This window comes from Hemicordylus capensis, chromosome 2 (assembly GCF_027244095.1).
Source record: "Hemicordylus capensis ecotype Gifberg chromosome 2, rHemCap1.1.pri, whole genome shotgun sequence".
In the NCBI taxonomy this organism is placed as follows: domain Eukaryota; kingdom Metazoa; phylum Chordata; class Lepidosauria; order Squamata; family Cordylidae; genus Hemicordylus; species Hemicordylus capensis.
In genome coordinates, this window is record NC_069658.1 from 104933794 (window position 1) to 104955415 (window position 21622).

Below are 21622 nucleotides of genomic sequence, written 5' to 3' on the forward strand. Positions count from 1 at the left end.
CTTTCTTCCTCTGTTTATCCTGTCTCCATTTCCCTCTCCTATCCTATCTCCTCATGTCACATTTTAGATTGTAAACTTCTCAGGACTGGGACCTCATCATCAACAAGCTCACTGCATGCTGAAGAGCAGATAGATATCAGTCTATTTGTGTTTTGCATAGATGGCATGGCAGGTGCTTCCTAGTTTCCTCTTATGTAAGTCATGGTCCCTTGTGAACATATGCGATATAAACAAAGGTAACTGAATTACAGGGTATTCAGATTTGATTATTTTAAACAAGAAGAATACTAGTTTAACTACTGAGATTTTTTAAAAACATGGTAAGGTTTGATACCTTGATCTTGTAAAAACTCTCCCATGAAAGGCACATTTGCATGATTGGAGCTTACACCAGTGGTGTGATTGGCTCAGATCCAGTCTGCATTAGACATTTAGAGTGCTTATCCAAACCAGAAATTCCATTATTAATACATTTGCTCTAGGATCAGGGTATCTGAGGTCAGATGAAAATGATTGGCTTTTATGTGATTTCCCCTTCTCTCCAAAGAGACATGTTCTGTCACAATATTGTTCCCGGGGAATGTGAGGACAAAACAGCCTCATCACTCACAATATGGTATCAGCACAAGCCATACTAGTTAGCCTTTGAATAGATTTCTTGTTTAGACTTTGTGGATATATGCAGTATAGGTCACCCAAATAAGTTATTCTAGTTGTCCAGATCTTGCCAAATCTTAGAACAATTCCACTTCTGGCTTGATTAATGTTTCAAGATTATCCGGGTTCATATAGATGAATCAATCCTGTTTATCGGTGTGTGTGTGGGGGGGGGAATTCTGAAGTCTATAACATTCCCTTCCTCAGAGGCGTAACTATAGGGGGGGCAGGGGGGGCACATGCCCCGGGCACCATCTTTTCGGGTCACATGGGGGGGGCGCCATGACCAAAAATTGTTTTGTTTTTTTTTAAAAAAATTAATACAAATTTCTCCTGCTCAGTGCAGCAGCACTGCCGCAGTCAAGGGAGCACGTTGGCGCCCCCTCCCCCATGAGCGGTCCCTTCTGCACCGCCCGCGCCCCCCCCCATTGCTTTGCTGGCGGCCAGTCAGTGGCCTGGCTTGGCGGCGGGCGCCGCGGCGGGCGCCTTTCATGCTGCTCACTGCGCCTGCCTGCCCATGCCCCCCCTTGCTTTGCTTGCAGCCAGTCAGTGGCCTGGCTTGGTGGCGGGCGCCTTTCATGCTGCTCACTGCACCTGCCCTTGGCTGAGGCTCGCTCGCTCCGTCGCTCGCTTAGTCTGGAACAGCCAGAAAGAGGCCCTCTAGTGGCTTGCCAGCCAGAGGGTCTCTAATCAGTGACGCACGCATGCGCGACTTGGCCGGCATGCCGTGTCGTGCTGCGCATGCGTGCGGTGTGTCCGTCCTCCTCTGTTCGCCTGCACGTGGTGGCGCGGTCGCCGTCGTGGAGGAAAGCGTGGTTGCTGGGGCTACACTGCAGCAGGCGCAGGCAGGACGACGAGGACACACACGGACACCCGCACGGAAGAAAGGATTCGGCGGCGGGTGGGTGGAAGCAGCAGACCAAGTGTCAGGGTGAGAAATTGAATGAGTTGCAAAAACTACAGAAGCCACATGTGGGGGGAAAAACATATTAAAGAATCAGGCTTTTATTTAGCTGCCCAACTATGCTTCTCAGATACCTAACAGGTGTTAATGTTTGCTTTTTACGCTCCTTTATCCGCCCCAAAAGAAAGAAAAACAATCATAAAGATTCTTTGGCACTCAATCTTAAATGCATGCATGTATATGGAACTGAGAGTCAATTCCCACAGCCTGGGTAGTACAGCAGTGTGAGTTGACTCAAGCAGTGTAACATAGCTGCCTGTGCATTGTTACAAGGTGTTTCAAGAGAGTTTTACCATGAGTTCTGCTTGCTGGCATGCTCGTTTTTGCACTGTGAAAGCTTGCCTTGTGATCTCAGTTTACGCTGAAGTGCTCCTATAACAGCTCCATCTCAGAAAAACCTGCAGTGTTAGCTTTAACAAGTGCCTGTGGTATCCTGCTAAAGACACAAAGTTTGGCAAGAAAAATGGGGGAGGGGGTTATATGCCAGGACCTTTGGAGATTGTCTCTTGCTTGTGAGGAAAAACCTAAGTATAATGTGGTGTGTATCATCATTGCATCATAATTCTGTTGTTTGAGATTCAAGCCAACTTCACAGGGTTGTTGTGAGGAAAAAAACACATGTGTGTAAGTCAGATGTATGCTGGGGGAGCGGCGGCGGGGGGGGGGGGGCGCTGCGGGGAGGCGCAATTTCAGTGCTTGCCCCGGGCGCCGTTTTCCCTAGTTACGCCTCTGCCCTTCCTCTTCTGTTATAACAAGTTCATGCTTATCATTTTCCATTTGCTGCATTTCAGTGCATCAGATGTTGCCTAAAATAGGGAACAAATCTTGGAGGCTAAGATTCAAAGGACTAATTAACACAGAACCATGATTAAAGCCTCACCGTAAGATACAGTGACCAAAACTGCACACAGTACTCCAAATGTGGCTGCATCATACATGTGTATAATGGCATTATAATATTAGCACCCCTATTTTCAATCCCTTTCCTAATGATATACGAAGTTATAACTAGTAGGGATGTGCATGAACTGGTTCAGCAGTCCTTTTACAGACTGTCCAGCGTTTGGCCGGTTTGGTGGGGCTGTTACCTTTAAGGAGCAATGAGGGTGCCCAACCCATCACCGCATTTCCCCCACTGGCTCTGGCACAAAAACGGTGCCGCGGGGCTGCTACATACCTCCTTGCAGGCCCATTCAGTGTCATGCTGGAAGTGGCCGGTGTGCGTCCGTGATTTGCGCATGTGCAATGGCCACTTCCGGTACAACACTGAACGGGGCTGCAAGGAGGTACACAGCAGCCCCGCAGCACCGGGTTTGGCGCCAGTGCCAGCGGGGGAAATGTGGCCACGGGGTGGGCACCCTCTCTGCTTCTTAAATGTAACCCTTGTGCCGCTGAAGGTAACCCCCCCCCACACACCACACATCCTTAATAACTAGGACTGGGACTTACCTGAAAATAAGCTTCATTTAAATAAATTGAACTAATATATTAATTAATCTGTTCAGGACTAAAATATAAATAATCTGAGATGACTGAGAGAAGATTATCAGCTACACGTTTCCCTAGTTCCCTGCAATTCATCAAGATTTCACATCGTACCACTACTACAAATGCCTCCAATTCTCCTAAAACCAGAATCTGAATATAGATTCTGCCTAAACCAATCTGGATAGAGACTTACTGGACTCTGGCGGAAATTCTATCCAGTACCTCCATGCACTATGTTAAGTCTTACTGTCCATGCCTTTGCTATTCCCAGAAGCAAAGGGCTTACTCCGGACAGTCAGCTTCTAAGACAGAAAGATGGGACCAGTGCCGTTTCCTGTCCCTCCACGGAGCTTCTAGTGCAGAACTGCTGAACTTTGGCCCTCCTGCAGGTGTTGGCCTACAACTCCCATAATCCCGAGCTATTTGACACTGTGACTGGGGGTTATGGGAACTGTAGTCCAACAACAGTGGGAGGGGGGCCAAGCTGAGCAGGCCTACTCTAGGGTTTCCATGGAAGAGCTCTCTCCACATTTGGTGCTGCCCTCTGCAGACAAACACTGAATGTGCAGAGGCCTTAGAGCAGTGTTTCTCAACCACCGGTCCCTGGACCGCTGCCGGTCCCCGAAGGGTTGAGTGCCGGTCCCTGACTGGGAGTCAACCCCCCCCAACTGAAATCAAGGCACTCACTTCCTCAATTTTGCACATGGCACGGAAGAGGAAGAGTATCACGGAGGCATGGGACCCTTCTTGTGCCTTGCCTCCACGTGCTGCTGAGATCTTCCTACAGCTATCTTATTCCCTATCTTTACAGCTTCAAACTGTATGCGATGCGGGGGCATGGAGGAAAAAGTATGGCAGTGGGCGCCACTTGAAGGGCTGCTGGTTCTTGCATGCTCATTGTTTGCAGCCAAAGGTTGGTTGATTGAAACCCAGCTGCCTGTTGTGGTCGAGGCGCCTTGAGAGGGAACACTGTTTCCCTCTTGCATCAGTGGGGCTTGCTTGTGCGTTGTTTTCATTGCCCCCATGTAGCTTTTGAATTTTTCTAATGGCCCAACATACCCTCTCCACTGAGTAATCAGAAGCACCTCCACCCCCACCCCGCACATACTGAAGACATACTGGAGACAAATTTGTTCACCCAGGCTTTTAGATTCAGGGGTTCTCAACCTTGGGTACCCAGACATTGGTGGACTTCTACTCCCATAATCCCCAGCCATAATGGCCAAATGCCATTGTTGCTGGGGGTTATGGGAGTTTAACTGAGGGACCCAAGGTTAAGAACCCCTAATATTCCATGTTTGCAAAAGATTCCAAATTTAATTATTTTAATGCTTATATTATTTTCATTCTAAACTGCCCAGAGATGCAAGTTTTGGGCAGTATAGAAGTCTGATAGACAGACAGACAGACAGACAGATAGATAGATAGATAGATAGATAGATAGACAGACTTGAAACCCCTTTACTAACTGCTGGTCCGGGAAACTGCACATGAAGAATGTAGCGGTCCTTGAAACTCTGCACGAAGAATTTAGCGGTCCTTGACTCCAAAAAGTTTGAGAAACACTGCCTTAGAGCATGGCCAGCAAGGGTGTTGACACAGAAGGTGTGGTTAGCAGGTACAAACCCACTCCTTCCCCTCTCACACCACCTGGGGAGACATAATCTTTGAAGTCATTTTGATCTCAGTGAGATTTCTTTCCAAATAAACATGCCTAAAACGATATTGTGTCTGAATCAGCTACTTGTTAGCACAAGTGCATGCATATTGAACTTTAAAATCACAGTTACCAACACCGGACAACATTATGGAATATAACTAATTGCATATGGCATGCTAAAATGGGATGCATTTAAGAAATCATAATTCTGACCTTGCAGCCTGGTCCTACCACCAGCCTTAAACTTTACTCAGTTATCACTTCCCTGATACTACATCCAAATGTTTATCTGTGACATACTTTTTATTATTTTGAATCTTGATGGTGTTTGTATGTGATAGCTGGTTATTGAGAGGGATAATCTGAATATTTCCTTCTGCATTTTCTTACAGATTGCAAAAGACATGCAGCAGATGAAGCTTGGGTACACAAAGTTAATCAAAGAGCTGGAGCATGGAGGAAAAGAAAGCCAGGTGATTTCCCCACACCAATGGAAGAAAAACTAGATGTCCATCGTTCCATACCTTTTATTGTGTGAGCAAACATGACTCAACTAACCACATCCAAATCATTTTATTTATTTTGTTATATTTGTGCACCGCCCCAAACTTTTGTCACTGGGAACCACCACACAACTTGACTTATAACACCACACAACTTGAGCTGTGCAGGGAGTTCAGTACTTGGGGGATGGGAAGCACGGTATTTTTAAAAGATAATTTAAAATATATTTTTAATAGATATATTCATAGATGTTTCTATACACACATCATTTTTGTGTGTATGGAAATTTTTTACACATATACACCTTGATCTTATGTTGAGTTAGACATGCTAAAGTTCATTGACTTGATGGGCGTAGGCACACTGAACTCTGCATGTGACATGGCTGACATTCTGGAATGGTCACATTAACTTTAATGGCGTTACACTCGAATAATAGCCTTTAAGCATGGGTTTAGTGGGACTTCTCCATTGTGGCCTATTTGATTTGTATTTATGCTCTTTATAGGCAATAGTCACTACCCCAATTCTCAGCTCTAGTCATCTTTTCCTCCTTATCTGAGTGCCAAATACTCAGGCTTTAGTTTTTCATATTAGAGAGTAGCTCCCTCTGGCGATGGCTATTTTTTTCCAAGCAAGACTTGCATTATAATGAAGAATTCAACTTGCTGACAATGGCCCTGTGTAAGGAATAGTCAGTAATCTAATTTCCCCAACTGTGGGTGGGGGTTAATTTTCAGGGGATGCCAGTGAGAGCCAATGGGGATACACTGAAAGCACCATAATAAAAATTTAATTGTTTCATTGCTAGTTCATTTGACTTAATTTGTACACAAATTAAAACTGCCCAAACTGTATATGAAGCACTACATTTATTTATTCAGAGAACATATATACCCTGCTTCTCTGTTCACACACAACCAGGGTTTATTTGATTTAAATCGAATTGATTTAAATCCGGATTTAAATCACTTCACAGAAGGACTCAAATTTAATCATCTGAATAACTAGTCAGCAAGATCCTATTTAATCATCGTTTGTTAGTAAAAGTAGAACTAGAAAGTAGAAGTTCTCTAATGCATATTCAGAGATAGATGTAGGTTTCATATTTAAAAGATAGGTATACACTATAATAGGTACACACATCTCATAATACTGTTTCATTTGGGCAACCAGGCCTGCATTTCTTTGTTATGCTGTTTGAATTTTGCATGCATGCCTGTCTTACCCACAGATACAGGAACTTCATTCACATATTCTCAACTGCAGTCTGTTTTATGTCCTGCTGCCATGATAGGTGTTTCTCTTCTACAATGGACGATACACTCCAATGAGAAAAAGTTCCCTCAACACTGCATTAATATGTTCTGTTTTCACTTTCTATTCCCCTCCCCTATCCCTATCAAGTCTCCTCCTCTTTACTCAGATCTAGTGGTCCCTCTAATGTTTTTCAACTCTTTAAGGAATGAGTTCTATTCTGGGTGGTAGTACCAAGGCAGTGTTTGTACATGTGCATTCAGATTGGGGCCTTCCTGATTCAACCTGAGCGGGATCTAAAATTAACAGAGCAGATATTTTAAAAAGTGTGTGTGTGCACGCGTGCACATGCGCATGCCTTAGAGGGAACACTGCTCAGATCTACTGCACCCCCAAATCCTCCATTCATTCATTGGCGTTTTTTGTGTTTGCACATTTAGGGAGGGGAGGGCAAGGGCTTGACTCTGTGTGTGTGTGCACAGTATGTGCGTGTGTGCACATGTGCACGCATCCTGCATGTACACCACCTGCAGAATAGGATTGATCAGGTCTTATCTCCCATCCTCATAGACCACTGTTAATATGTTCATCAGATATAATTAGAAGTTATGATTAATATTCATGATTATATCTTTGACCTAGGTTCCTTTTTATGAATTGTTTTTTAAATTATAATCTGATTTAAATTTTTAAAATTTGATTTAAATTTTAGAAAACTATTTTTTGATTTTAAAAAAGTCATCAATTTTTATCAGCCCTGCACACAACCATTCAAAGAGGATAACAACAACACATAAAATAGTCAAAACAGTAAATAGGCTTATGTGTGTGCATGCTACACACAGGCACACTCCAAGAAAGCACTTAGGGCACACTCCAAGAAAGAAAGAAGGCACACTCCAAGAAAGCACTCCCAGTGCAACAGTGAAAACACAGGTTTGCTTTTAACTCTCTGCTACTTATCTTGATGGAGTCAGGGGACAAAACAAAAAACAGGATAAGAGAGAAGCAGCAACAGGGAGTGGAAAGAATTCTTTGTATAAGGAATATTCAGACACCCTTTTAGTTCTGAACCTTTAGCAGAAACTGTGCCCAGTTTACATGATTTCCCATGCAAACAAGTCTGAGACTTGGCTTCTCCTCCTTGCTAAAGAATGACAGATGAAGGCCGATTTACAATCTAATTTTTATGCAGACGGTATCATTGCCATTTGAAATTGTAGCACGAGGCAAATGTTCATCAAAATTCCAGTTGAGTTGGGCTGAATTATGTTTTCAAGCTATTGCTCAGTGATGATTTGGTATCTTGAAGTGTAATTGTTTCATCACTTGCCCTCTGTATCATTCTCAATGCATTTTTAATACTAGTATGATTACAAGTGCATAATTAAGAATAGAATGAGACTCTAGATTTGAAAGATTACTTAATTTTCTCACTTTGTATTATTTATACAGTTTGTGTGCTGTGTCATAGTGTTAGACACTATTCAGTAGCAGAGAGTATTGAATCATGACCAGAAACCTTAGTTGAGCCCACCTTTGGGCTTGGGATAAGCTGCACTGATTCAAATATAGTATTCAAAAGAGAAATGTTCTGGGCTCAGTAAATTCAAGAGAGGAACACAGGAAGCTGCCTTATACCAAGTCAGACCATTGGTCCATCTAGCTCAGTATTGTCTACACAGACTGGCAGTGGCATCTCAAGGTTGCAGGCAGGAGTCTCTCTCAGCCCTTTGGAGATGCCAGGGGGGGAACTTGGAACCTTCTGCATGCAAGCAGACAGGTGCTCTTCCCAGAGCATCTCCATCCCTTAAGAGGAATTGCTTACACTGCTCACATATGTAGAAGCTATTCACACAAGTGTACAAAACCAGGCTAAGGAGCCCAGGCCGGTTTTGCATGCTTGTGTGAACCACTGGGATTGTGCCTGACCCCGGTGGCTACGTGGTGGCAAACCCGCCTAACTAGCCACCTAGTTAAATGAGGTTAAGGGAACGAGAGCTCCCTTGACCTTTTTATTTATCATGTGTCAGGGGGAGGGGGATCCACATAATGGACCATGCACGTGTGTGGTGCATTATGGGACTCCTGGGGGTGGAGTGATGTGTGGCAGTGCATCCCGGCACCCTGACCTCTGGAGCTGCCAGGCAAGCCACAGGCGACCCGCCACCTGTCTGGGTGGGCGGGCAATTTGCCCGCTTGCCCAGGAACAAACAAGAGATCGTCTGCAGGGACGGTAAATAAAACCCACTCTCCCCACAGACAGCCCATGAGCTTTTCTCACTGATTGTGAGAAGAGCAGTACTGTCCTCCATTCAAATGTAAACCAGGGCAGACCCTGCTTAATGAATGGGATAACATGCTTGCTACAACAAGACCAGCTCTCCTCCCATCCATATTTGGATCCAGGTCTAAATCAAAGGACATATACAATTTGCAAGTCGAGATGGATGAATCCTTCTCTGCTCACTTTGGATTAACCTGAAAATTACGTTATTTCTTTCTCCACAAAATCAAGGGGGTGGGGGGAATCAGATCATTTTTTGAGACAATCTGAGATTCAGGAAATTAGACTTCCAGCCCTTCCCACCAGCTCCCACCCCAAAGCACCTGTACTGTCAACTCCCTACAAACATTTCTTTCCACCAGCCCCAGCAAAACATATTCCCCTACAACGTACTTAACAGCAGATACATCCACCTCTCAGTCCATACTGTTTTGCTTATTTACATGTGCTCACTGGCGTTGCATACCAGTTTATATGCATGGGGGACAAGTCTCCAGTTTGGACCATGCAGAGCAGTTCCAACATGGGTTTTGCATGTGCAAAAAAGCTATCTTAGGCCATTCCTAGATGGCAATTTTACTTAGCTTAACCACGGAAGGGCAGGTGTGTGTTCACATATCCTCCAGATTTATATCGAAGTCCCCGAGAGCTATTGGGGAGCACTCCATATAAGATTCCGGTTTTTAATGAGTATTGGAGCTTAGCCTGATTTATGTCCAGAGTGGAAAAAAATCCACTTTTTGCATCAGTTTTTTGGGCAAATTCAAACTTGCAGTATTTCACCCCTCTTAATCTTCTGCTGATTTATGTCCAGAGTGAAAAAAAATCCACTTTTTGCATCAGTTTTTTGGGCAAATTCAAACTTGAGGTACTTCACCCCTCTTAATCTTCTGCTGTGTGGGAAAGTTCCAGTACACTTATAGTCCCTACTGCAAACCTGATTAACTACACTAGGGAGACTATTCTCAGCTCCAGTTCGCCATCTGTAGGGTTGTCATGAAGATGCATGAGATCAGCACTGTAAAGCACAATACCCTCAAAAACTACTATGTACGTGATCAAAAGCCACGTTCAGTGTGTGTGTGTTAATCTTGCTGGGTCTCTAGGTCTTCTAGTGTGGCTTCGATGGTAGGGGATGTACACACACCAGCAGTCCAGTTGGATCCTGTAGGATGGTGGATAGAGGAAATACAATGGGCTGCTGTATGTGGGGCATGTCTGAGGTGAGGTGACAAGGACTTCCTTTGCAGCAGACAAGTATGAGAGCCAGACCTGGGGCTGAAGCTAGCACATAATCTGTAGAGCATATTTGATGCTGCCTTCTATGATTTAGTCCAGGGGTTCCCCACCTGTGGTACTCCAGATGCTGCTGAACTACAACTCCCATCATCCCCAGCCACAGTGAATTAAAGCTGGGGATGATGGGAATTGTAGTTCAGTGACATCTGGAGGAACCCCAGTTGGGAACCGATTTAGCCCATCAGGTCTTCTAAGCTCAGTATTGTGTGCTCTGATTGGCAACGCTCCTCTGAGTTTCCGGCAGCGATTTTCCCCATCACCTGCTGTGAGATCTTCTTCTTCTTTTTTTTAAATTGGAGATGCCAGGGATAGGACCTGGGACCTTCTGCATGCAAACTATGAGCTGTTTATAAAATAAATAGTAAATAATAAATAATAGTAATAAATAATATAATTTATAAAATTATAAAACTATTTCTGGAATTACCCCAACCAATGCACCTTTTGACCTCTGCCTTCCAAGGGGAATTTTTCTGGCTCAGGAAATTAGAGGAACAGCTGATGTAGCCTTGGAAGAGGCTTAAGGCACCCTAAGAAATGCAACGCTTCTTTCTTTCCTGCACTGGCTTTCTTTCCTGTGTGCCCAAAATGAAGCTCTCCCACTCTTTCCTTGCCTCCCCCCTCCAGCCTACAACTGTTGCTGGTCTTGGAAAGTAAATACAGCCTGTTATAATGATGGAGCCTTTTAAATTTATCCATAAAATGTTGTGCAGATAAACTGATATGACAGTTTATCTATTTAAGGACAATTCATCACGATCTAGTCAACAGTCTCCATGCTGTGTATAGAAAGGTTGCGAAGAGTACAAACAGATGGCCAGATCATGATGAATTTGCTCAAAGAGCATCAAATACATATTATAAAGAAAGAAAGATTATCCTAAGGTTTGGGGTTCAAATGGTCCTTTCTCCTTTTAGTTGCCTTTTAAGCTAACTTATTTTCTTCACCACAATATATTGGATAGGAAAAAGCCATCATGGCTCTGAAAAACCAACATGGCAACAAAATGAAAATTCTGAGAGCCCAGCTAGTAGCCTATCAGGAGATGATGGACAAGAAAAACCAATATTGGCAAGACACAACAAAGGTAAATTTAGTCATTTAAAATGAAGATTGTGTGACTCATGAACATCATGTGCATGTTTTATGAACCTTTTCCTGGTAGTCTAAATGGTTTGATAGCAATAATATTTTGTTTTACCTTATTTGTGAGTTATTTTGAATTTTGTTGTATAAAAAGGCTTTTTATACAACATTTACATTTATACAAAGAATTTTGTTGTATAAATCTTTTAAATAAATGCAAATACATTTCAAGTGGTTTTTATGAATCAATATATTGATCTTATTTGGCATAGATCAACTGAAATCAAACTTCGATCTGGAACAACTGCACATGTATTTGTTGTTTACTTAAAAGTTGCATATCAAGGAATTAAACAGTAGTCTAATTTGCACTTTGTTGTGGTCTACAATAATCACACGAAGCCCCAACATCATCCCAAATTCACAGGCATTGATCCATAAATATCACCCACTGGGAATGTAACTGTATATCACTTCTTTCTCCATGGAGAACTGTTTAGCTTTTTGTTGGTAAGGAAAAGTCCAAGTAATCTATTGTCAATTTTTAGACGCATGTCCCCTTCTATATGCAATTCACTGAATTAAGTAGAAGAGGGATGAGATATATTTAATACTGTGCACAGATCAGAACTTCGGTCTTTCTTTTCACAACCAGTTATAATAACATCATTTCTTGTGTTGTTATATATCCAGAGACTGGAAGAAGAAAACATGAAGCTGAGCCAAGAAAAAGGAGAGCTTGTAAACCAGATCTCATGGCAAAAAGAGAAATGGGACAAAGAAAAGGTAATGCAAAATTAATTTGGATTTCCCCCCCTTAACCTGCTGACGGAAGGATTTCAGCTTTTTTAAAAGCTGAAAATATATTGATTCAGTAATAGGAATTATTCAGCAGTACACAACTGGATTAACTAAGCCCAAAATGCAAAGTAAGTTGCATTCAGATCAATTGGACCTTTTGACTAAATATGCCTAGGTTTAGACTGTAAGAGGGCTATTTCCTTACCATGTGCATAGGTGTCATTCTATTAACTCTACATGAATCTATATCTGCACTGATTACATGGAGTTAATGGATCTATAGCACTAAAGAATCAGTTCAAATGTATTAACAACTTTTAAAAGAATGAGAAAAAGAAATGTTCTAACAAAATGGATATGTTTTTGTTTCTACCTTTTGTTCCTGAAGATACTGCACTCCTTATAGCTCTAATCTGGTCTCTCTGTGTGGGTTTCAATCTCTCTCTCTCTCTACACACACACACACACCCCATTAAATATATTTATATGCTGCTTTTTAGCAACAAAGATGGCTTAAATAGCAAAATATGAGAAAATGGTTCTTTCTCAACATGTTTCCCTTTATAATAATTACTATTTTATTTTGCTTTGTGCTAGTAACAGTAGCTCATATATAAATAACACATATTGTATTTTTAATAAGCTTGTAATGGACTAAAATACCCCAACTTTTTGAAAGTAGCTTCACAAATTGCTAAAATGTACAATAAGCCCTTGCCACCACCAAAAGTCTATTTTTATACACTTGCTTCAAAATAAGGCTTTGCAAATGAGATCACAAGAAACTCATTTTAAAAACTCTCTTGCCAATGAAATGCTTGGTTGTCTTTAAATCCTAAGAAATTGGGGTAACCATATATAACCTTCTGCTGTCCTGTTTGAAATCAAATTGGTGGCCTTTCCATCTGTAGACAAACACTGTACACACTGTATATACACTGTGGTGTATAGACATACACTATAGTTTATGCTTTTTGCTTAAATGAAATGCAAACTGGGCTGCTTGCTGCTGTGATAGGTGTAAAAGAGCTGTTTGAGTTTGCTCCTGAGTTTACATGTTGAGGATTGGAGAGCATGTGGCTCAATATACATATGTATATGTTATAGACACACATTTTTTATTATGTCACATATCCTGTTCTTCCTCCAAAGAGTTCAGGGTAGTATACATGATCTTCCTCCCCACTTTTATCCTCACAACAATCCTGTGAGGCAGGTTTGGAGGAGAGAGAGAGAGAGTGTGTCTCACCTAAAGTCCGGCAGCAGGTCTCATGACTGATTGAGGAATGCCAAATCCCGCAGTCCTAGTCTTAACACTACACCACACCGGTTCTAATCAGTGTGTGCATATTGACTGCAGGAGAAACCTGATGCAGGAGAAAAAGGAGATTAATTTTTAGTGGTGAAGAAAACTAGTGGAGAGGAGAATGTTGGAAACCTTTAGAAAGCATGAAAGGGTTTAATTATCAAAATGTGGGGAGGCTGTGGGCCCTGGGCAGGCCCTGCCGGCCCAAGCCCTGGATCTTTTAAGAACCTAGCAACACCTCTGTAAGGGAGAGAGGAAGAAGGGAGAGTGGCAGGATTATGCATGCAAAATCTGGTATCGGCAGGTCTGTTCAGAAATTCTTCTAAAAAATTTTTTTTTAAGATTCAATATTCCTCTGAGTGTGTTTGGGTGTAAAAAGTAGTGCGTTCAGCTAATTTATGTTGAGGGTTGTAATTTTTACCCCGATTAATTAGCAGAGCACTAAAGAAGCTACCCACTCCAGTTACAGAGTAAAATGCAGAGTTTAGTTGTTTAGTTAGAGAAGACACATGGAGATTTTTGTAGAACTAAATACTAAGTAGATTTATTGGTGAAGTACACTTTGGATAGGAAAGACCTAACCCTAATCTATAGAACTACTCTAAGAGGAAAGGAAGGGAATCTGACTCTCACAGAAATGCCTAAGGAGTCCTATCAAGGGTCATGGAGTAGAGACAAGCAGGGACAGGTAAGGAGACCCTTACTCACTATTTCTACTCCCAATGCCTGGCCCCTAGTGGTCATTAGGATAGGTGGTGCAAAAGGTTGATGCACTGGAACTCCATCTCCAACAATTTAAATGGCAGGGCAGGAGGCAGGGGAGAAAGGGAATGAGAGAAGTGGTGAAAGAGGAAGACAGAAAGTGGTGTGATGTGGGCACAAGGTGGCAGAAGGTGGCGTAATACTATGTGCGGCTCCCCAGAGGTTCATCGGAATCCAATCTGGCCCACCCAGGTTTTCCTCTTACCTTGCTTCCACACAACCAAAAATTGGGAGCACACACAGCTCCCAAACCCAGGTAGAACATAGTTTTTGATTTTATGAATGACCTCATTTTTTGATTGTGTGAATCAATGACCTCACAGGATTCTTCAGAGGTCCGCAGGGACTGAAGATAATGCCCGATATTCAGCACAACAGCCATACACATTCTCTGATATCTCAAGATAATCTGAAAGCAGTAGCAAAGCATATATTTCCTTCATGTTCTTGTCTTGCCTTGAAAACCAAAAATATGCCTTGTATTGCAGTTAGTAATATAGGAATGTATTGGTTTGATTGCTGACTCTATCTTACAGGTTCAAAGTGGGTTACAACAAAAACTGTGGTATGCATATTATGTCACATCCCCTTTGATATATGAAAGAACTTTAGATAGGAATTTCCAGCTGAACTCTTGTGATTTTTTGCAGGCTTGTCTTCTAGAAAGTACCACTCAAAAGCTAGACTGTCTGTATACTCAGCATACCTTAAGTAAGTGTTTTGTTTCAAACACACAGTTGCTTCAGAAATTGTAGGTAGTTGCCCATCCACACTCCTTTATTCATTCCTTTATTCTTCCTTTGCATTTTATTCACAGCTCCAACTGAATGTCTCTGGAAGTCAATGAGAAGGCTGCTAGTGCAATTTAATCATGTCATTTTAAATAATGTTTAAACTGAAAAATAGAACAGAATAATGCTGAAGAATGCACATGATATGATTTATCCCAGGGTTCCCAGCCTTGGGACCCTAGACATCATTGGACTAGAAATTCCCATCATCCCTAGTCATTGTGGCCATCTGGGAACCCGAGCTTTGGAACCCCAGATTTATCCCATTTGGAAAATTATTGGTTTCCAACAGAAATTACTTGTTCTGCACAGTCAATTGTGTGAAATAAATTCCATTTATTTCAGTGGGTATTACATACAAGTAAGAGAAAAAGAAGAGTATAGAGGTTTATTTCCAAAAAGGGTCCCAACACATTTCAAGGGAAAACCTCTTCTTCGGCGGGAAATGGAAAGTAGAAATGGAAGCTTCTCTCCAGCAGGTAAACTGGACTGTTGCTTCCCACAACATTTGTGTTATCTGCTAAAGAGAAGCTTCCCTTCTTTACTTTTGCATATTGTGCCCTGAAGAAAATGTTTTCCCTTGACACATGCTGGGACCATTTTTGGAAATAAACTACTTCACTGTTCCTTTACTCTTACTGGCATTTCCAGTGTGGTGCCATCCCTTTTGTCCATTTCCATGCATATAGGAGTGCAGCTCTAGAAAATGATTCCGAACCAAGCTAACACTTTTTCTTCAAACATAGGTTTTCTTAAAATTTGACACAATTTTGCTACCCCCCTTCCAATTCAGCTGTAGAAGAACTTCAGAGGAGTAGGCTGAATTTAGAAAAAGTGCAGAAAATTGTAAATTTCCAGATGGACTTACCTTGTGATCAGCGAAGAGCATTAATTATATCAAATGAGGTAAAATGTTGTGTTTTAGTTGATGAATGAATTATTATTTTTTTCTGGTTTGAAAATGAAATGCTTAGAAACATTTGAACCATTTTAAAAAATAGCTTAAGTGGTACAAATATGATGGTATCTTTCTAGAATTGGAAATTCTATCTTGCATGAGCTGAAAGGGTCCTAAAGACCAGTGACATTTTTGGTTAATGTTGACTGGATATCACCATCCTGTTATGAAAGCCACATGTTCCATTTTATAAAAAGTATTCTTATTTCTTTTTAAGAAATTGGTTTGAAAAATTCTACTAACCTCGCCTTTGTGCTTCAGGATCCTAGTGCTGTATTGATTGAAATAAAGGAGAGGAAACAGCATATGTTATCAAAGATTTCTTTGGATTCAAAATTACAAATTGTGTTGTCAGCAACACATGTCATTATAGTAATTGAAATATTTTTGTGTAAAAGATGATATGATTAAACTGCAATACCAAAAGCAAATTTCTATCAGATAACAGGAAACAGAGCCACAGACAAGAGTGTGAGTGAAAAGAAGTCTAATATAACAGTACAGGATCCAAGCATTGCAGAATCTGATGAGAGGTCTAAATCTTGTGTGGTAAGCCTTCCGTTCATCTTTATGTTGTAACAGTGCATTATTCAATTACACATATGGACTGGATGTCTTGGGTGCAGAGAGAATATACCGCCCCTTCCTGCCTTTCTTTTTTTAAGTGCAGCATGCAAAAGCAAAAGAGTAGTTAGCCGGCACAGAGGGATTTTGCACAGGAACTAAAACTGACTTGTCAAAAGATAGAATCTGGAGAAGTTGCTTCTCCGTTTCATCTCAGCAGTAAGTGTGGCTGACCCTGGCAATTAGCTTAGTATGGCGATGGAGTCATGTTGGTGCCCCTCTCCCACACCCCTAAAGCAACATGGGACATGGGCACTCCATGCAGAGGCCAGGATTTGTGACTACCCATTAGTGCAATCTCTTTCCCTCATACCTTATTTAAAGGGGGGGGCGATGAGTGGGGCCAGGGGTGTAGCTAGGCGAGAGGGGGCCTGTGTTCACCCCTCTCTCTGGCAGCCCCTTGGAGTGAGGGAGATAACAAAGAAGATGGGAGGGGTGGAGCTGGGGGGCCCTCAGGAGCTTGGGGCCCGGGTTCTTTGGACCCATCCACTCAATTATAGATACACCCGAGTGGGGCAGGCCATGGAGTGCCCTAAGCATAAGCCTAAATGGGCTCAGGCAGCTGCAGGCGGGCCAAGGAGCAGTTCCCTTAAAAAGCAGGTAAGCATGTCCTTACTTGCTCTTGTGCCTCTTGCTGCTTTTCTGGGTGTGGCACTTATTCTACGAAAGGGTGCTGTGCACAGGCTGCCAAGAGCAGCACTGCAGCCGCACACAGCCTTTTGTGGAGTGAGCGCTATGCCTGGAAAAGCGGTGGGGTGGCCCAGAAGCAGGTAAAGACATGCATACCTGCTTTTTAAGGGAACTGCTCCCCGCCCCACTGAACTGCCTGAGCCAGTTCAGCGCTTCTCTAAGGAAGCACCGAACCAGTTCGTGCACATCCCTAGAGTGCCCAAATCTTATTGTATTTTAGTTCCACAGTGAAGGGGCAAAGTGCCAGCAGGATCCCTCCATCAAGTGAAGCCTGTTGCTGTTGAGCAGATGCCTAAACGGAGGAGGTTCAGTCCTTGGGTAAAACTACTGATGTGAGGCTTCTCCAGGCTTTGTTTTGAGGCAAATCAGGCTTGTCAGGAGGTCCAATGGGAGCCCCCGTCCTTTGCAGGGAACAAAAGGGCCACCATACAGCAAGCATGTGGAGAGAACTGGAGAGTTGTGCCACACATAATCAACGATGTGGCCACTGTTCAAAAGGTGTCCCTGACATTTGTGCAGCTGCATCCCAGACTATACTTTGAATTGCACAGGTTCCACTAGCTGGCAATTGCATCTTCCCCAGCCACAATAAGTTGTAGTTGGAGTACTTGGAAAATGTGGAAAGCCCACTTCCAGTAAAGAACCACTGCAAAACTGCTCACATCTGTAGCAGTGTGTACTTACTATACTTGTGTTTCTGTCCCTTACTGCTTTATAAGCACAGGGACTACACATATTTGGTCCCAAAGCACCTTTGCCCCACTTTGCTCATGTAGACATGAATAGAAAAATGTGATAAACACCATTTGTCACATATTGTGCTAATCTTTAAATTGTCTGAGAATATTACCAAGTGTGGTTTGATATTTCTTAGGTGGAGATGGAGGAAGCTCATGAATGCTTGCCACAAAAGAAACTTCTGTTGGAAGTGAAAAGCACTTTGGACGTGGTTAAAGCATCCTTACATAAACGAGAGAAAGAGATCAGTGAACTTCTTCAGAGTGAACATCGCAATTCTCAAATTGCAAATGCAGCGGACAAGATATGTACGTATCAGCTACATTTTCTTAGTTCCCAGAGGTTCTTAGTAGAGCCCCAAAAGGAAGCATGAGTAGAACATGCCAAGATATAAAGAGAATACAATCCCAGAATGCATATACAACACAGGCAACTTTTGCTGTACATTTTTATTCTTTGCCAAATATAAAATCAATATCCAGGATCCACAGACTGAACACAGCCTTCTGCACATGCGCATGTGTGTGTGTGTGTGTGCGCGCACACACACACACACACACACATGACTTTCAGCCTGACCTCTCCTTCCTGCCACAGCCCCTTGCATTCTTTGAAAAGCCACTCTATAGGATTGAGCATATTTAGTAAACTTTAGACAAATGTTCAATGTCCTCTTTAGTTCGGCCCATGGCCAAGTTTTTGCTTATGCTATCAACCTCTTATAGTTAAATAAAACTGCATTCATTAGCCTCATATCAAAAGATTGCAGTATATCGCTTAGGTTCAAAGAAAGAGGTCATCCACACAATCAAAAACTGTTCTACCCGGGTTTGAGAGCTGTGTATGCTCTCAGTTTTCGGTTGTGTGGAAGCAAGGTAAGAGGAAAGCCTGGGTAGAGGTGATTATGTGGAAGCAAGGTAGGAGAAAAACCTGGATAGCTTTTCCTCATACCTTGCTTCCACAAAATTACTACTATCCAGGTTTTCTTCCTAGCTTGTTTCCACACAACCGAAAACTGAGAGCATACACAGCTCTCAAACCCGGGTAGAACAAAAATTGGGAGCACACTACCTGGGAGCCCGTGTGTAGAACAAGATTTTTGATTATGTGAATGATCTTGGTGTGTGAGAATGGATAGTGCTTCTGTTTGCTCAAAGAGGGGTGGGAGTGGGGTCTATTTTTTCCTAAGCCCCTATTCATGCTTCAGCTTCTGCATGATATACCATTCTCTTTGGGAGGGTCCCCAAACCATCAGGAACAAATTTGAAGGGGGCTGCAGAGAAAGGTGGGGCAACTCCCATTTGGTGAATCGAACTCTATTCTGTGAACAGAAGTTAGGATCCAAGCCTGTTCTGCCTTTTATATCTTTGTACATTTTGAGGCTGTAGACACACTTGCACATATATATTTTACCATATTGATTCTGAGTACATTCTTGCTGGATTTCTACTAGCATTTGTATAAGGTATGGTACTGAAGAATAATTATAGGGAAGTTTTAAATATTGAATGAGGAAATTAAATATAATTTTGAAAGGGTTAAATATATTTTCTTTTTTCTTATAATCATTTTTTTAAAAAAGAAGACTGCGAAGGAGGCAAAGGAGCAGCATGAAAAACATCAGCTTTGGAGAGAAACCCCTTATTGTACCCCCTTATTGTACAAGCAAGGGGGGAAATGCAATAAGGGGAGAAATCCCATGTGAAACAGACCTGGAGTGAAATAATTATGAGGGAACTCTGAAAATGGCCCTATATAAGCTACAGAAGACCTACTTCATGAAGAATCTTGCTGGTAGACACCCTAAGTCAATTTACCATAAGGCATATTACAGCACTTCAAACAGGTATCACAGATATGGGACCATGCCTTTTTGTCTGTGCACATTTTGTTAACTATCTGGAGTGCAAAATTTGAACGGAGTATAAGGTGGTACTCTTCCAGAAAATGCTGTCCTTTGTTAATGAATGTATCAAATAGGTTCTCATATTTTCTCTGCCTTCTGTTTGAAATGCATCTTAAGTATAACAAACCCACTGCAGAATCAATTAACAGCGAAAAAGCTACTTTCTTATATTAACAGAGTTGTAATGTTTCATTTCCCTTTGCTGGGGCAACCTCCCTTTTCAACCTTCATGCAGACAAACTCACTGTTACCTGGGAATAATTTTAATTTTAATCTGGTTTAAACATTTTTTGATTTTAATTGTTTTATGTGTTTTTGATTTTAATGTAAACTGCCCTGAGCTACTTTAGGAAGGATGGTATATACATCAAATAAATAAATAAATAAATAAATAAATAAAATTTCTTTTTTGAGGATGATGTTATTATTCCACCTTCAAGTGAGATCTTCTCTGGAAAAGTAGGCAGTTTAGTTGGCCTTGGGGCTTCACTGACCAGCTCCTTAGAGACACATCTAAGGGTATTCACATGCACAGCCTAACCCAGGCTAGGGTAGCCCAGCCTGGATTGGGATGCACGTGTGAAGCGCCAGGAGTGAGGTCGCTCCTGGAGCTGCACCTGCACCAAGCCCCACTTTGAAACCCGGCATTTAGCTGAGGTTAAGCGAACCTGTGGTTCGTGTAACTTTGGCTGGCGATCATCTGGGCAATCACCACGGGCTTAAGTGGCTTCCTCCAGGCCCACCACCCATTCTGGCAATGAGCCAGCAGGAGGAGGAATGGCTGTACCAAACATGGCAGCTTCTCGAATGAGAGCATGTGCCACGCTCATACCCCGGGGCACCCTGGGATGTGAGAGAGAGGAGGTCTTCCTACTCCCAGTGTTTCCCTTCGCCATACCACTGCTTGTATGGGCCTGTGGTGGAGGGGAGGACAGTGGCTGCACATCTGCTGGGGAAGGCAGGCGAGTTCCTGCCCTCCCTGCCACCCTCCTGCCCTCCCCTGGCGAGGCCGTGTGGATGACCTCTCTGTCAGCCCAGGCAAGCGGCCCGCATTTGCCTGATACAATGAAACTAGTCTCACGACCAGCTGTAGCAGGCCAAGACTGTGAACACCTGGGTTGTGAGGCTCGTGGGGAGCCTCGGAACCCGCTCCTGCCCCACGGCTCCAGAGCAGGGCTACCCTGGGAAGTAGCCCACCCTCTAACCCAGGTTAGAGGGGCAAAGCCCCATCCTACCCTTGAAGACCCAATCCTGTGTGCGATCAGGGCTGTGCGCTGCAGCCAGCTTCCTGAAGATCACAGAATGCTGTTTAAAGAACAGCAAGGAAGCCAGGAGCTGCAGCATTGCCGCAGACAGCCTCTTGGCTTCCTGAGCAATGCATTGTGGGATACTGAAGGACTTCCTCTTCCGGATCCCCAATGCTGTAAGCGCTTGTCATGCTGGTCATGTGGGTGTGAGGCACAGCAGAGCTCTAGCAACTGCCTACTTGTTTGGGAAGGCTCCTGCCTCCCCCACCCCACCACCCTCCCTAGCCACCAGGGATTTCGGTTGTGTGCAGAACCTCAATATCCTCTCTAATAAAACGCTTGGTGTCCGTCCGTGGACAACCAAGCGTGTGTCCGTGCCTCCCTCAGCCGTTCTACGCATGCGTGGAGCGCATGCGCAGAACGGCCGAGGGAGGCACGGACAAAGGGAACAGGCGGCCATGTTTGTGACTCTGCCCGGCGAGCTTCCCTTCCGTTCCCCAGAGAGGTCGCTGCTTTCCGGCCTGGTGGAACAAGGAAGTAGAGGGAACAAGGAAGCGGAGGGCCGGGCAAGCTCCGCATGTCATAACGTTCATGCT

At 43.1% G+C, this 21622-nt stretch overlaps 2 protein-coding genes across 2 annotated transcripts in view; one reads left to right on the top strand and one right to left on the bottom strand.

The window, feature by feature from the left end:
- The window catches only part of ANXA1 (annexin A1), an 89606-nt gene extending 86168 nt beyond the window's left edge, over positions 1-3438 (bottom strand). Inside the window, exon 1 of the mRNA XM_053302703.1 lies at positions 3303-3438. The gene's annotated coding sequence lies outside the window, so the exon portion shown is untranslated. The remainder of the gene's footprint in view (positions 1-3302) is intronic.
- A 522-nt stretch (positions 3439-3960) lies between these two features.
- LOC128346365 (uncharacterized) lies at positions 3961-20110 on the top strand. Its single transcript, XM_053299575.1, has 9 exons — positions 3961-4022; positions 5162-5242; positions 11082-11204; positions 11897-11989; positions 14723-14783; positions 15657-15769; positions 16263-16370; positions 18010-18181; positions 19459-20110. Exons 2-9 carry the CDS (start codon positions 5174-5176, stop codon positions 19485-19487), a joined length of 768 nt encoding a protein of 255 aa, XP_053155550.1. The 5' UTR covers positions 3961-4022; positions 5162-5173; the 3' UTR covers positions 19488-20110.
- The last annotated feature ends 1512 nt before the right edge of the window (positions 20111-21622 follow it).

Excerpts from the sequence above, each read along its gene's own strand:
- LOC128346365 (XM_053299575.1), top strand. The coding sequence starts at position 5,174 with ATGCAGCAGATGAAGCTTGGGTACACAAAGTTAATCAAAGAGCTGGAG. Across the intron at positions 11,205-11,896 it reads ATTGGCAAGACACAACAAAG|AGACTGGAAGAAGAAAACAT; the intron begins GTAAATTTAGTC and ends TTATATATCCAG. Across the intron at positions 18,182-19,458 it reads AAATGCAGCGGACAAGATAT|ACTGCGAAGGAGGCAAAGGA; the intron begins GTACGTATCAGC and ends TTAAAAAAGAAG.